The following is a 17,275-nucleotide window of genomic DNA, read 5'->3' on the forward strand; positions in this document are numbered from 1 at the left end:
AAATTTTTAGTGATAGGGGCTGCACATTGCAGAGAAACCTTTCTGAGGTGCTGGGGGGCTGAAGTTCACTGATTGTTACCAGCTAGGCAAGGTTTGGGCTGGGAGAGACTTGGAGTTTGTTGGTAAGGAAAACAGGCCGTCTAATCTCCAGCAAAGCTCACTTTTGTTGAGGCAGAAAGGTGACTCACAGCTGTGGGTGTCCCCAGCAGCATGTTACATCATAACACCTGGGAGGAAAACATAGCAAGACATGCATGATATGTTTACAGCTGAAAAGAATGCTGGGAAAAAAATTAAACAGTCTAAATCCCCCACACCTGTTAACTAATAGCAAAATTATTCCAATGTGTTACTCTCTTGAACAATGGCTAATGAAGGCCTCAGGCAGACACTGTCTCCGGTCCAGGTGGAGGCCCTAGGCTGGATGGAGGCTTTTGTCTTTGGCTCCTATCCCAGTCACAAAGCTGGCCTCTAGTGCTGCTATGGGATATTTTGGGAGGATGGAAAGAAATGTTATGTTTGTAAGGAGGACAGATAGGGGCCAGTTAGCTAACTGGAAGAGTACAGATTCCCAGCCATGCAGCATTTAGTTCAATTTTACTTTTCTCACCTTCATTGGACCTGCTAAAAAAACATCTCTGCTGAGAGAGGATACATTTTCAGTTCATACATTTTAAAAATTAAAAACCTTTTTCAGGAAAAAAAATACCAGTGTGTATTTTTTCTTTGTCTATTTCAATTTACATAGCTCAGTGAACTAAAAAATTTCTTCTAAATAATTTCATAACTGGCAGTTGTTGATATTGATATCTTATCAGCATGAACTTACAATAATTGTCATCTGATATAGCAGTGAGAATACTTATTTAATATGTATATTTGTACAGACCACTATCAAACAGATGATTTCATGCCCTATGCTATTTAAAGAACGAAAATAGATTTGGAACTTGGACGACCCTTTAAAAATACAGACCCCATTTATAGTTATTCTTGAGAAATTGTTTACTAATGAAGAAACACTAGAAACACAAAACATAAAAAAGGCATTTCAGACATCAAAATGAAAATTTTTTTAGGGCCATGGGATACTAATCCATAGAACAGTGACATTTACAGTGAAGGAATTAAAGGTCCAGTACTTAGGGATAGTAAGGTGTAATATGTTAAAATAATTCCATCTGTTGAACTCTGACAGAAGTCAACGGGAGTTCAGACGGAATGCCGAATGAAGTGTCTTTATGCATTTGCATTTCTGTAACCAAAATTCACATCTTGCATACAGTAAAAGTATTTGTATTTTATCCTTACTACATAAATAATAAGTATAAAACTATCTAATTAGACTTTTTTCCAGTGTCATCAAAATGAAGTGCACTATATAAATCTTCTCCCAGATAAAGACAACTGTTCAAATTAATAATTTTCTTGGAAAACCAAGGTTGAACAAGAGTTTTGCCATAGACTTCAGTGTGCACAGGATTTCAGCGCAAGTGTGTTTTCTTTTTTCTTTCATACTGGCACTTGTAGAAACTTTAAGATGTACATGTTCTGTTAAGTTGGAGAGGTTTGAGAATAAATCTTCTCATCCATTCAGAGCAACTATTCCTCTCTCTGAACCCAACAACTTGTTATTGCAGAAGCCTTTTGTGACTTTTTTAGAACTTTACCAAAAGTTGTATGTCTGGCAGAAATTAAAGCATCTCCATGAATGTATGGTTATTTTCCACCCTCATTCCTGAAACAAGAGGTCTGTATGTACTAAGAACTAAAGTCTGAAGATGAAAATGTGTGCTAAAAGTACTCTCAAGAATTATTTAATGCTAAACTAAAGGGAAGAGAAAACAAATTTAATTTGCCAACAGAAATGGTTTAATAGTCTGATTTCTTAAAATGATTATTCTAATGTACAGGATAAATTTTTTGTTTCCAGTTAAAGAAGTATGGGCTGGATGAATGGGCTATATGGTGGATAGAAAGCTGGCTAGATCGTCGGGCTCAATGGGTAGTGATCAATGGCTTCATGTCTAGTTGCCAGCCGGATTCATGCGAAGTGCCCCAAGGGTCGGTCCTGGGGGCAGTTTTGTTCAATATTTTCATTAATGATCTGGAGGATAGCGTAGACTGCACCCTCAGCAAGTTTGCAGATGACTAATCTTGGAGGAGTGGTAGATACGCTGGAGAGTAGGGATAGGATACAGAGAGACCTAGACAAATTAGAGGATTGGGCCAAAAGAAATCTGATGAGGTTCAACAAGGACAAGTGCAGAATCTTGCACTTAGGACGGAAGAATCCCATGCACTGCTACGGCCTAGGGACTGAATGGCTAGGCAGCAGTTCTGCAGAAAAAGGACGTGGGGGTTACAGTGGACAAGATGCTGGATATGAGTCGACAGTGTGCCCTTGTTGCCAAGAAGGCCAATGGCATTTTGGGCTGTATAGGTAGGGCCATTGCCAGCAGATTGAGGGATGTGATTGTTCCCCTCTCTTCGACATTGGTGAGGCCTCATCTGGAGTACTGTGTCCAGTTTTGGGCCCCACACTACAAGAAGGATGTGGAAAAATTGGAAAGAGTCCAGCGGAGGGCAACAAAAATGATTAGGGGGCTGGAGCACATGACTTATGAGGAGAGGCTGAGGGAACTGGGATTGTTTAGTCTGCAGAAGAGAAGAATGAGGGGGGATTTGATAGCTGCTTTCAACTACCTGAAAGGGGGTTTCAGAGAGGATGGATCTAGACTGTTCTCAGTGTTAGCAGATGACAGAACAAGAAGTAATGATCTCAAGTTGCAGTGGGGAAGGTTTAGGTGGGATATTAGGAAAAACGTTCCCACTAGGAGGGTGGTGAAGCACTGGAATGGGTTACCTCAAGAGGTGATGGAATCTCCTTTCTTAGAGGTATTTAAGGCAGGCTTGACAAAGCCCTGGCTGGGATGATTTAGTTCGGGATTGGTCCTGCTTTGAGCAGGAGATTGGACTAGATGACCTCCGGAGGTCCCTTCCAGTCCTGAAATTCTGTGATTCTATGAAATCAAGTATGCCTAAAACCTGTTATTAAGTTTACTACTAATCTTCACTTGCTCAAGTGTGGATTTGAAATGGAGTACAGCAGAGCACAGGATGATCAGAAAAAGTTGATCTGGCACTGAGGAGGTGTGACCAAGGTCCCCATGGGAGCCAGCTGAAGTCATTCAATTAGGGTGAACTTCAGAGAATGGGACAGACAAACCCCAAAGCTAGTGGATAATTCAATACCTAAATTTACCAAGCCAGCATAAAACATTTTATTTATTATCTCACTGGTTGCCCAAAACCCAACAACACAGTTCCCTTAAAGCAACCCAGCCTCAGGCCTCCATCCTGGTACCCAAGTCAAATATGATGATGATTTCTGAAAATCATATTTCATCATATAAAAGAAAAGGTTCTACCAATCCCAAAGGATCAGATACATTACCTCCCGAGTTATTGAATATTCTAGATCTTACCCAAATACACAAATACAACCAATTCTTATTAACTAAACCAAAATTTATTAAAAAACAAAAGAGAGAAAGTATGGTTAAAGATCGATATACATACAGACATGAGTTCAATTCTTGAGGTTCAGATACATAGCAGAGATGGTGAGCTATGTAGCTGCAAAGAGTTCCTTTAGAAATTAGTTAATAGGTTATAGTCCAATGTCCAATATCATATTCAGGACAGACCAGTCCCAATTTTGTGGTTTAAGCTTCCCCTGCTTTGAATCATCAAGCAGATCTGAGATGAGGGAATCAGGACCCAAGGGTCTTTTATACAGTTTTCTAACATCCACTTGACCATACAATTCTGGGTAAACAACAGGCTTTTGATGTAACCTTTTGCTTTCTAAACACCACCAGTAATTAGTTACACAACTTAACATAGGGCAACTTATTTATTAGGCAGTCTATTACAAACTTCAAAGAGACAAATAGACAATGACATTACTTCACTCAAGATTCATTTAAATGTTAATACTCCCTTTTGATGTCTGAATTAGTAGCTATAGTGACAGACAGGAACTGTCTCTTTACAGGGGTAGCATCTAAGATACACACAATTACTATTACCTCTGACTTCTAACAACATAGGTTTGCAGTTCAAAGTTCTAGCCTATTTAGCATGCAATGGCCCTAATTAACATTTGTAACATGTCTTTAAAGGTAAGTTTTGGGTTAGTTAGCCTGCAAACTGTTTAACCCTTTCTGACTATGAGTTACGTTTTGTGTAAGATTCATTGCAATTATATAATAGTAGTAGCAATAATGATTTGCATGGTTATATTTTAATTGGACAATGTCACACCAGGTTATGGTAGGGAAACTAGAAGTTTTTTGGCTTGCATAATAGGCAGGCTGCTCACAAATAAATTACTATTTATGGAAAAGAAACAAGAAATCATCACATGCTCCTACCCACTGGAAGGAAAAAATATTGGGAAACCTACCTGAAGCTCATGAAAGAAACCCCCCAAAAATATCATAGTCACCCAGCACAAAAACAAAAAAGTGCAACCAGCTTCACAACATACAGAGAACATCACCTCCAGGAGAAACCATTACACCAGGATCCATAACACTCCATTATCATCAATTTACCAAGACTATCTCTAACCAATGCTGAATTATCTGTACTCTCCCAGGAACTGTACTTCTTCCCCACCACAGAACCTGATACCATACTTTGTGGAGAATTAGATTCTGCCTCAAAGAATTCTTTCACAACAAAGATGACCCCACCCACAACTATCATGTCTCCACTGACAATCATAAGAAAAAAGAATAATCTAATCAGACATGCCACAGTAGATGAAACCGACACTCTTGATCATTAAATTGATAGCTTCAGGAAAAAAAATCGACGGTGGATTCCTTAACAGGCATCACATCTACCACAGTCTCCACCCCCAAAAGGAGAACTATATAGTCCATGAAATCCAACCACCAAATGGTGATCAAATCAGCAGACAAAGAGGACCTCATCCTAGTCCTCAGCCATGATGACTATGTCAATGAGGCCAACTGACAACTCTCTGACAGCACTTACTACCAAGAACTCAAAGACCTCACACCACAATTCTCCTAGGAATTTAGGGATATAATCAAATCCTTCCCCAAACAACTCCAAGAGAAACTATACCACCTCATTTGCCACATACCATTCCAGGGACCTTCTACATGCTTCCTAAAATACACAAACAAGGGAACTCAGGCAGACCCATCATACCTATCCATGGCATTATTACTGAAAGAATATCAAGACTCAGGCAGACCTATCATACCTGTCCATGGCGCTCTTACTGAAAGGGTATCAGGACTCATAGAAACCATCCTTAAATCACTCACCACACAAAGGGCCAGATTCCTCCAGGACACAACCGACTGCTTCAGAAACTCTGCAATATTAACAACCTCCCTCAGAACTCCATCCTTGCCACCATGGATGCCACCTCCCTATTCACTAATATCCACCACAGTGATGAAATTGCTGCTTGCCTCAAATATATATAAGATAATGGACAACTCCCAGATATATCCAGCTCAAACATGTCTCCAAACTCATCCATTTCATCCGCACCCATAACAGCTTTACATTCAACAATAAACACTTTGTTCAAACTATGGGAACAGCCATGGGAACCCATATAACTTCCTAATATAACATCCTCTTCATGGGCCAATTCGAGGAATAATTTCTGGACAAATGGACTACAAAACCAATCATATACCTGAGCTAAATCAATGATATTTTCATCATCTGGACAGATAACCTAACCTCCCCTCATAGATTTCCACCAAAACTTTAGCCACTTCTACCCATCTATCAAACTCTCTCTAGGACTCCATCAAACACTGCCACACCAGCATAAATTTCCTGGACACCACAATCAGCTTCAACAGACAACTGGAGCAAATCAGCTTTGTACTTCCTGCTGCGAGCAACACAAGAATTTGCAATATCAGGTACAAAGCAACAAGCTTATACTCTAAAAGAAAGCACACAGCAACACAATATCCGTATAAATCCACGCATTATATTATAATGTGATTATGGAATCTTCCGGAGTTTTAACAGCGCCTAATATAGTGTGCTGCTTGACTAGAGATTTCTGGGGACAGAATCATTCTGCCCTGTGGAGCAGAATTAAGGGCCATGAACTGACTTTATGATGACAATATTATCACAATAATTTCAATATGGCTCTAAAAACATTGCAGATATATCACCAACCGGTTGTCTGCAAAACAGGATTACAACAATAGTTATTTTAGTTACTTCTCTTCAAATCTTCAGGGCTTCAGTGCTCTTTGAGATTAGAAGATTGTAGATTAATTCTTAGTGTGTATTAATTAGAATCTGCCTTTCAAATGTGGTATATCATGGCCATAAAGGGAGGCTGCCAATCAGCCTTTGCATGAGACAGTGTTGGTGGAAAATAGTTCTATACTACAGACAAAAGTGCTAACTTTTTCTTTGAGAGATGGATGATAGAATGTTCAAGCAAAAATCCTTGCTCTCCAATTAAATAACCATTCTTGGAAAGAGTCTGATTTAATGTGTAAGGGGATTTTTAATTTAAAATTACTTAATGACGTTAGTTGAGGAAAACGATTATAAGAGGAAAAAGAAACATCTGTCAGAAAACCAGTGTGAGCTGGGATACAGAGGGTCTTGGAACTGATTTTTAAATTGACCAATGAATAAGCCTTAGAGTTTTTAAGCATTCTAAAACACAATTTTAAAATAGCATCTGCAGTTTTACAAGTTATCTTTATCTTTTTATTTATTTATTTGTTAGATCAGAAGAGGACGATATTACATGTAATTGTTAAATTGTAGCATTATAGTTTGTTTTTGGCACAAGAACAGATGAATTTGAACAATGTCAATGAGAGAATGCTGAGTAATTAACTAGAGGATGGCATACTTTGTTGTTCGTATAGGCCAAGTGCATGGTGCACACAAGGGACTTATTGCATTCCTAAATTTCCCCATCATAAGCTCCTTGTGTGCCATCTTCCCATCTCTCTCTATTTCAAGGACTCCCAGCACACATACCCTCCATCTCTCTATTCTGTATGCCCTTCTTCCCCTATACCAGGGTCTCCTATTCCAGGTGCTCTATGTACCCCCTCTCCCTATACTTCACCCAATTTTTTATTTCTTTTCTTTCCATCTGGCTGATAAGTGTTTGAGGGTGTCAACATTCTAATCAAGAGATAAGGTGGGTGGGATAATATCTTTTATTGGGCCAACTTCTGTTGCTGAAAGACACAAGCTTTCAAGCTACACAGAGCTCTTCTTCAGGGACAATGGTCAGAGCTGAGATGGGGAGTAATGTTATGCTGGAAGATGCTAATGCCCTCATGCATTTATTTTGATCTATAGACTATTACAGAGCTGGTGGAAGCAGATGGGTCTGCTAGCCAGATGGCAGGGACTCCATGTGTCCATCGTTTTGCCCTTATAGTTTTCTGACTTTGACCATAAGCAACATGGTTCTGCCCATTGATGCTTAGAACATTCCTGGAAATTTTGGAATTGATCAGATGCAGCTTTCAAAAATTATGTTACAGCCAAACAGAGAGAAATAGCATCAAGTTAAGTGTAGGACCTTGCTTTCTTTGGACAATCATTTTCTTCTCACGTTTAATAAAACTAAATGTTTAGAGACTAGCTGGGCCAAATTATATATGACTTTGGTCTACACCCTAGAACAACAGATTATGGTGAAAAAAATGCTTTATAAAAAAATCAGTGTTAATGTTAGAATTGGTATCAGGTATCTGGTATTAATGTTAATGTTAGAATTGATATCTGGATTTTTCTTGTTTATTCTCTCTGTTATCTATGAATGATATCATTCCTGTAGCATAGTGCTTCCTCTCACCAGTACCACAGGGAGTTGCCATTCTCCTGTTGGTCTGATCAAACTTCTGCTAAGATGGGAAGGGCCACTGGACTGGGAATTAGGAGATCTGGTTTCAAATTTGCCACAGGCTTCCTGGGCAAATCACTTATTCTTTCTTTTTGTCTCAGTTTCCCCACCTGTTAAATGTAGATAAAATTCTTCTACTTCAAAGAGGTGCTTGTCTGGTGCATAGATGCCACACTAATGCAATCATAATAAATATAAACAAACAATCAGGGAAGTGTGTTGGGAGAGACATGAGTAGACACTAGAAAAGGAATAGTATTCTTGGCAAGATATTGATATTAATGGCTTACATTTGCTGTATGAAAGTTATTGAGAACTGACCATTTGTTTATTTTTTTAAAATTTGGTTCAAATAACTTGTGCTAGTTTCTGTTATATAGAATATTCATTTTTGATCGATTATTTCATGATATTGAAGACCTTTCCTACTCCGCTGGCACAATTTGAGGTCACCAGTTCCTCAAAGTGGCTGTTGATGTTATCATAGCATCTGTTTTAGTGTTGTTGCTTATTTAGTAGTCAGAAATTAGGCTGAATTCGAAATTAAAGACAGGCGATGAAATCTTGCCCGCACTGAAGTCAATGGCAAAACTCCCATTGACTTCAGTAGGGTCAGGATTTCAACCCAACATGTACCAGGCTGCTTGATTTGGTGATGTATAGTAGTAAATCAACTATAGAGACATTTTGTTCTCCATCCTTCTATACTCACGTTTTGTAATTCATTTGCCTGACAATAGCCATCTGCATGCCTTATGGGCACTAAACTAAAACAAGCTTAACCAATCTTTTTAACATTTAGGGCTTATTTTCTTTGATTTCCCAAGTGAGCTGAGATTAATGGTCTTGAAATATCTTGGCTTCTGAACAGTATTCCCTGTTGAGATAATAAAGTTGTAAATGCTTGTACTAAAGCAGGAACTTTAATATTCCTTTCAGACTCTGTTATATGATCGTCAATAAATTCAATATGACACAGAGCTCTTAGTGTCAGTTCTTCATACCTTACAATCTCAAAGAAATCAATATCTCTGTTCTTCAAAGAACAAGTAAAATCTTTAGCGATGTGTACAACACATGAATCTGTTTTTGCAGTCTTTAAAATGTTCAGTTACAGTGTATTAGACTCCTTAATTACTTAACTACAGGTTACACCTTACTAGGTAACATAGAATTGCATGATTCACCAAATTACAATTTTCTCTGTAGTTGAGTAGTAAAAATAGGATTTCTATATTAAATAACTATATTAATATTTATTTAGGTATACGTTGTTTTATAAGGAGCCTGAAAAATTCTGAATAATAGTTATATATGCCAAAGTAATATATTTTAAACATAGTGATTAAAGAAAGGTGGGGAAAGAGCTGAGCGGATAAAAAGTATTTAAAAATACAGTTCTTACCACAATGCATCAAATGTTTGCATATATGGAAATGTTTCCTGTCACTGGCATTGATATCCTTCATTTAAATCTAATTTCTTTTACATTAAGAGTTCTAATATATTGTGCCTTAGTTATATAGTATGTCTTAGAATCATCTAGTTTTCACTAATTCAGTAAAGTACTTTAAACACATGCTTAGTGCCACTGATGTCAGTGGAACTACCTCACATACTTAGGGACATGTAATCTTGTTAAGTATCTTGTTGGATTTAGGTCTAAATCCCTTGCTTTTCTATCACTTAATATGAAATCCAGTACCCTGGCATTATTGTCGGCCACCAGCATCCTACTTAACATGGCTGTTTGTGATCACTTTGCTTCTCTTCTTCCAAATTCTCTTCATTTACAGGTGTGCTGAATTCTTTCCACTGATAGTCTTTTAAAATATTAATGAATCAGTCACGTTATCTTAATTGCCTATTAAATCTAGTTAGCAGAGCTATTTCACTACCTATTATTTTAAAATTTGTATTGCTCTTTAAATACTTGGCCATGTCGTCTACCTATTTTTAGAGCCCCATCGCTGTATTACCTGAGTTCCTATTGACAAATACAATTGCCTGTAGTTTTGTGTGTTCATATATAATCTAAGTAGACCAAACTCAACAGCTCTGGCATTCTCAACTTTGAGATTATCATATTTGCTTTCTCCAGCAGAATCTACCATCATTATTATGAAGAGCAAGTGAAGTGTTGTACAGTGGTAACCATTACAAGCTTGCATTTAACAAGTTATCACACAATACTATGATTATTGCCTGTACTATGTATAGGGAAATACCATAGTAACTCAAATACTATTTGTGTGGTAGCTGTTAGAAATATTGCATTTTAATGGTGATCATTGTATTGTTTGAATTCTTGGACTTTTGTCCATTATCTGTTTACAGTTATGACAGGTTTGGGATTGAGAACTGTGTTTCCTTTAGGAGTCTATGGCACCATGTATGAAATACTATGCTAAATAGTTTTGTAAAGTCTATATTCATCCCTTTACTTTTTCACTGTTACTGTAAATGTGATAATTTTCTGTAATACTTTAAAAATTGTCATGAAATATTTAAATGTTGGTATCAAAAGTTAGGCACCTAAATAAAATACTTAGATCCTTAGCACTGTTGAAAATCAGGCTAATTATATAGATATCTGAATGTGGATTTGGATATTTAATTTTAGTCTTCTGAGTTTGAATATTTGTGCTTTGGCTTTTTTCTTGCTTGTTCCTGTTTCCTCTGTTTTCTTTTTGATCATTGTGTCTCTGATGACCATTAGCACTACTTTTTTCTGATGATCATCATCGCAGTAATCTGGAAACTCTTTTAAAAATGCTGTTGAAGAAATATGGCAGTTTTGCCTCATCAGTTCTAATCTGCTCTATGTAAACTGCAGAAGTCATTAATGCTAGAAAGTTTGGGGTGGGAAGAATAGGGCACAAGTGCTGCAGAGGGAAGCAATGGAAACATAGCTCCTCAAGGAAGCTGTGGGTAGGAAAGCAAGAAGTCACACCAAAGAGGACACTAGTCCCAAATGCCCTCAGTCATGGTGTTGGGTCCTGAGTTCATTGTGGAGTTTCTGGGTTTTAGTGCCATGCCTTTCCTGCTCCCTCAATAAGGTTAAAACCCCTTTTCCCAATAGAGAACATAGTTCCAGAGCCATTAATTAATTTTCAGAGTTTTGTGAGTATGTTTTCCTTCTCTATGGTTTTTCCCTCTGGGAGGAGAACATTTAGCACATTATTGGTAGTACCCTCATGAAAGTAATTGAGCTGTGGCAAAAACATTCAGTATGTGAAATTATACTACACGTCCTGGGCAAAAGAAAAAAAAAAAGAGAGAAAATTGCCTCTATTTTCCAAGTAATAAGATTTCAGTAGTTTATACTCCAGTATTTTATAATACATGTTGACTTCTTAAAAAAACCCATTCATTCATGAAGGATGTGGTTTGCTTCAGCATAACGATGATGAGTAAATAAAGTTTGTGACTTACGAATTATGTCTAGAAATTCATGTGTGAAGTTGGAAAACTATTAAATGTACAGAAATCAATGGTAAAGTATATCAGATTAAGTTTTTCTTTGTGCACTGGTCAGTAGAACCTGCTGAAAACCATGGCAACAGGAAGCATTAGCAGCTATCTTACTACAAAATTGCAGCCCCGTCTTGTAATAATGAGCAAGTTAATGTATGTCACCACTGAATCCAATAAAAGAGAATTAGATTAATGGCCTGTTGAACAGACATAGCTACAATCGATGACTGTTTGCAGTTGGATGTAGTTGTAGGTAAATAGTCCTAAAACTACTGAGAATGTTATGTCATAAAGGTGAAGGTAGTTGACAAACAGTACTTTTAACAAAGAGACAAAATGAATGTAATGATTGCCTTTAAAATTGATCTTTTCTTGTCTACGCTTGCAGGTATATATCAGAATAAAAGATGATGAATGGAATGTTTATCGAAGATATGCAGAATTCAGAAGCTTGCACCACAAGCTGCAGAATAAATACCACCAAGTAAGGACCTTTAACTTCCCACCAAAAAAAGCCATTGGAAACAAGGTAAAGAAAAGCATAGTCTCGACATTTATTAATATTGTGAAATTAAATACTGAATGCATTAAAGTGAAAGTTATAATCAGAAATTTAATCCTAATAAAATAGAGCACAAATGCAGGTGAGTATATCAATTATATTTGATGTAGCTGTGAATGATGTATCTATGAAATGCACAATACAAACCATAATTTTCCCAGTTGAGAAACGAGGAACAAATTGCAGGGAATTGAATACTTGAGCTATATATTCCTTTTAGTTATTTAATGCAAACAGTGCTTCATAATTAACCTTTTAATGTGTTAAACTAATTCCTGATTTAAGACTATTAGAGGATTAGTAAAAGCAAGCAGTGATTTCTATTTCTTACAGATCAATGCAGGTGATAGGGTAGGTTTTCAGAGACATATGTCTAAAAGGTATTGTATATGTAAGAGGTTTTCAGGTATGTGCAATTAAATATTGCAATGTATAAATGAAATGATGGTGAGGTCTTTAATCTATATTTTGACCAATGTTTGATTTACAAATCTGTGCAGAAAATCTGAACTAAATCAAATACTGGTAAATTTACAATTAGTCGTTCCTATTAATTTATTCATCTGTAATAGGACTTAGATTAATCAATTTCTCAGTATTCTCAGAAGTAAATTACCGAGTAAATTATTTACAGATAGAAAATTCAGATTGTCCTATGCAGTCAATGTGGTCTCTAGTTATTTTGTTTTTAAATATTCAATGTTTGCTGATGCCCTTTGGAGGGATACAGAAATAAAACACAAGATTTTGGTAAATGGATTAAAGATCAAGGTTGCAATTTTATTGAAATGTCTCAAGCTTCAGTTTTGGCCAACAGCTAGTCATGCACGTAGTCCTAATAACCAGTAGCCACAAGGATACCTATCAGATGTTTTCAACAATGGTATGATGAAGTAGATCAGGATGCAGCTCCCAAACCATACCAGTGTCGAGGTGGAAGATGTACTTGTATGAAGGGATCTATGCGTAAGACCTGTACATAAGTCCCTCATCTCTTAAGGCTCTTAGCACAGCTGTTTCATGACCTGAGTCCAAGATTTAAGAAAGGAGGCCAAGACAATCAGCTGTTAGAATAAGAGACTCCTGTCTATCAAGTGAAGTTAATAACAAATGTCCTAGGCAATGTGGACCCAAATACAGTATTTGCAGTGACTTTATCATGGAATCATAGACTTAAGGTCAGAAGGGACCACTATGATCATCTAGTCTGACCTCCTGCACAAGGCAGGCACAGAATCTCACCCACCTACTCCTATATCAAACCCCTAATCTATGTCTGAGCTACTGAAGTCCTCTAATCATGGTTTAAAGGCAAGGTGCAGAGAATCCTCCAGCAAGTGACCCCTGCCCCATGCTACAGAGGTAGGCGAAAAACCCCCAAGGCCTCTGCCAATCTGCCCTGGAGGAAAATTCCTTCCCGACCCCAAATATGGCCATCAGCTAAACCCTGAACATGTGGGCAGGACTCACCAGCCAGACACCCAGGAAAGAATTCTCTGTAGTAACCCGTATCCCACCCCATCTAACATCCCATCACAGGCTATTGAGCATATTTACCGCTAATAGTCAAAGATCAATTAATTGCCAAAATTAGGCTATACCATCCCCTCTATAAACTTATCAATCTTAGTCTTGAAGCCAGATATGTCTTTTTCCCTCACTGCTCTCCTTGTAAGGCTGTTCCAGAACTTCACTCCTCTGATGGTTAGAAACCTTCATCTAATTTCAAGTCTAAACTTTCTGATGGCCAGTTTGTGTCCACATTGGTACCGAGCTTAAATAATTCCTCTTCCTCCCTGGTATTTATCCCTCTGATATATTTATAGAGAGCGATCATATCTCCCCTCAGCCTTCTTTCGGTTAGGCTAAACAAGCCAAGCTCTTTGAGTCTCCTTTCATAAGACAGGTTTTCCATTCCTTGGATCAGGTTTGCCCTTCTCTGTACCTGTTCCAGTTTGAATTCATCCTTCTTAATCATGGGAGACCAGATCTGCACACAGTATTTCACATGAGGTCTCATCAGTGCCTTGTGTAATGGTACTAACATCTCCTTATCTCTACTGGAAATACCTTGCCTGATGCATCCCAAGACCGCATTAGCTTTTTTCAGGGCAATATCACATTGACAGCTCATAGGCATCTTGTAATCAACCAATACTCCGAGGTCCTTCTCCTCCTCTGTTACTTCCAACTGATGTGTCCCCAGCTTATAATAAAACTTCTTGTTATTAATCGCTAAATGCATGACCTTGCACTTTTCACTATTAAATTTCATCCTATTACTATTACTCCAGTTTACAAGGTCATCCAGATCTTCCTGTATGATATCCTGGTCCTTCTGTGTATTGGCAATACCTCCCAGCTTTGTGTCATCTGCAAACTTTATTAGCACATTCCCACTTTTTATGTCAAGGTCAGTAGTAAAAAGATTAAATAATATTGGTCCCAAAACTGATCCCTGAGGCACTCCACTAGTAAGCTCCCTCCAGCCTGACTGTTCACCTTTCAGTATGACCTGTTGTAGTCTCCCCTTTAACCAGTTCCTTATCCAGCTTTCAATTTTCATACTGATCCCCATTTTTTCCAATTTAGCTAATAATTCCCCATGTGGAGCCATATCAAATGCCTTACTGAAATTGAGGTAAATTAGATCCACTGCATTTCCTTTGTCTAAAAGATCTGTTACCTTCTCAAAGAGGGAGATCAGGCTGGTTTGACACGATCTACCTTTTGTAAAACCATGTTGTGTTTTGTCCCAATTACCATTGACCTCAATGTCCTTAACTACTTTCTCCTTCAATTTTTTTCCAAGACGTTGCATACTAGAGATGTCAAACTAACAGGCCTGTAGTTACCCAGATCACATTTTTTTTTCCTTTCTTAAAAATAGGAACTTTATTCTAATAACAGCTTCTAGCATACAGCTCTTAATGTCTCCCTGTAGTAAACCATGTGTAAACAATGAGCCCTCCCTACATATGGACACCCATGTCCTCACCCAGGGATGCCCATTTCAGTGTGCTCCATGGGGAAGGCTGAAAGAAAAGGAAACTAGCTTGGTTATTGTGCTACAAGAAAATTTTCCTTCCTGACCTCCAATATTGTTATGAGAGTCTCCCTATAATCATGTGAGTGCTTATCTCCCCCAGCAGCCCTTAGAGTGGTCAGATAGTAAGTGTGAAAAATTGGGACAGGGGAGGGGTAATAGGTTGCTTAGATAAGACAAAGCCTCTAGTATTGGGGCGGTCCCTACAATATTGGGACATCTGGTCACCCTAAGCCCACCCCAGGGTATATCAAGCCATTTAGCCCCTCTCAGCATGTTGGCAGAACTATGTGAAATCATGCACTAGTATGGACTGCTGACACTTTCTTATTCTGAGCTCCCAGGGTTTCTGAAAAAGCTGGCCCATCACCAGGACAACTAAGGGTGAGATACTCACCACCTTTCTGCACAGTGTGATGAAGCTAGAGTGATATAAAGGTGATCTTAAAATCCTGGATCCAGCTGACGTGAGAATTTCTGTGGTACAGGAACTGAGGAAAACAGTCATAGGCTATTTTTTGAGGATTCCCTTGCAGACCCCAGCATAGGAGGGGTTTTGGAGGTAGGGGGAATGTGTTAGGGTGGAGTCACAGCAAGTAACACTGTACAGATTCTGGGCAGCACTGCTTCCTATCAGTTTTGCGGGTTGGGGACAAGCGGGGGCAGGCCGCAGGTGGGGACAGCCTGCAATAGCTTAGACAATCCTGATGGGCTGCATAACTTACGTTGGGGCCTACTTTAGCCACCAGCAGCAGCCCAGAATTGGGAAGATGTAAAAGCTACCGTAGGGCGTCCTCCTGGGTTATGAGTTCTGTGTGTGTGTGAGAGAGGGAGGGAGAGCCTAGATGCTAACCTTGTTTCTTCTCCTCCCCACCATTTGTAACGAAACAAATAATAAATTGCTGAGTTGACATGGGGAATCGGAGAAAAGACCAGGTACAAGCAGCTTCTGCACACATTGTGGCATCATCCTCCAGTCATGGAAAGTGTGATTCTTATGGATTTAGGAATCCTCATTAAACTTTCTAATGACAACCAGACCATACAAATAAGGGAGTTATGTATAACCTTTATCTTCAGCACCTCCAAATGCATTTACTGTCCAGTTATTGAATAAGTCCTAAAGTCACTAAAAATAAAACCATGCAAACCAAAATGGAAAGAAAAGCAGAATACACTTCTTGAAAGCTGAATGTATATTTAAGGAGGAAACCTTTACTACTTTATGTTTCACCCTACAAATAGGTACTGCTACTATATTTGTTTATATTAATCCCTGACCCATCAATGTAAACTGTAAACAATTTCCATATACATTCCACAGATTTCCTATGTCTTTAACTAGTCATTTAGTCTCTCTGTGCCTCAATGTCTCATCTGTAAAATGGGAATTATAGTACTTCCATTAAAGATTGTGAGTCATTCAGATACTGCAATAATGGAGTCCATATATGTACTTTAGATAGATATATTCAGATAATTATCTCCCATCCTGTACTTGTTAAAATGGTTCTCTCAAGTGTTGCAGTCTGAGTAAGGCTTGCTGTTCATTCTGACTCTTTTGGAAGCCATATAATTATTCTCTTCATGACCATTAATGTGTTCTGCATCTAAGTTGCTTTCTTTAAATGGAAGTACCTTTCAGATCAGAAGTACTATTTCATATGCATTGTGGCCTATTTATGTACGTTTAATATACTATTCATAATTTCAACAGAGTCTATTTGCTCTGCTTTCATCACATCTACCGGTAGCTACTGTATACTTGCAACTTTGTATAATGACTTTAATAATTCATAGATTTTAAGGAGAGAAGGGATCATTAGATCATCTAGTCCAGGGGTTCTCAAACTTCATTGCACTGTGACCCCCTTCTGACAACAAAAATTACTACATGACCCCAGGAGCAGGGACCAAAGCTTGAGCCCACTCGAATCCCACCATCCTGGCCGAAGCTCAGGGGTTTCAGACCCAGGCAGAGTGCCTATCACCCAAGCCCTGCCACTCAGGGCTGAAGCCCTCAGGCTTTGGCTTTGGTCTCAGGCAGTGGGGCTCGAGCTTCAGCTTTGGCCCCGGTAAGTCTAATGCCATCCCTGGTGACCCCATTAAAACAGGGTCGTGACCCACTTTGGGGTCCCGACCCACAGTTTGAGAACCGCTGATCTAGTCTGACATCCTGTATAATGTAAACTAATCTGGTTACAAAATGACCAGTTGTAGTCTCTCA

General features: G+C 38.4%; 1 protein-coding gene across 5 annotated transcripts in view; it reads left to right on the plus strand.

The window, feature by feature from the left end:
• Positions 1–17,275, plus strand: part of SNX29 (sorting nexin 29) — a 443,704-nt gene that overhangs the window by 301,311 nt on the left and 125,118 nt on the right. For 4 of the 5 annotated variants that reach the window (XM_050967714.1, XM_050967715.1, XM_050967716.1 and 1 more), the window contains one exon: positions 11,829–11,969. In XM_050967714.1, coding sequence (XP_050823671.1) covers positions 11,829–11,969 — 141 coding nt within the window. Of the gene's footprint in view, positions 1–11,828; positions 11,970–17,275 lie in introns of those variants that run through there. The other variant, XM_050967717.1, reaches the window with a different exon arrangement.

Source organism: Gopherus flavomarginatus, chromosome 9 (assembly GCF_025201925.1).
Source record: "Gopherus flavomarginatus isolate rGopFla2 chromosome 9, rGopFla2.mat.asm, whole genome shotgun sequence".
In the NCBI taxonomy this organism is placed as follows: domain Eukaryota; kingdom Metazoa; phylum Chordata; order Testudines; family Testudinidae; genus Gopherus; species Gopherus flavomarginatus.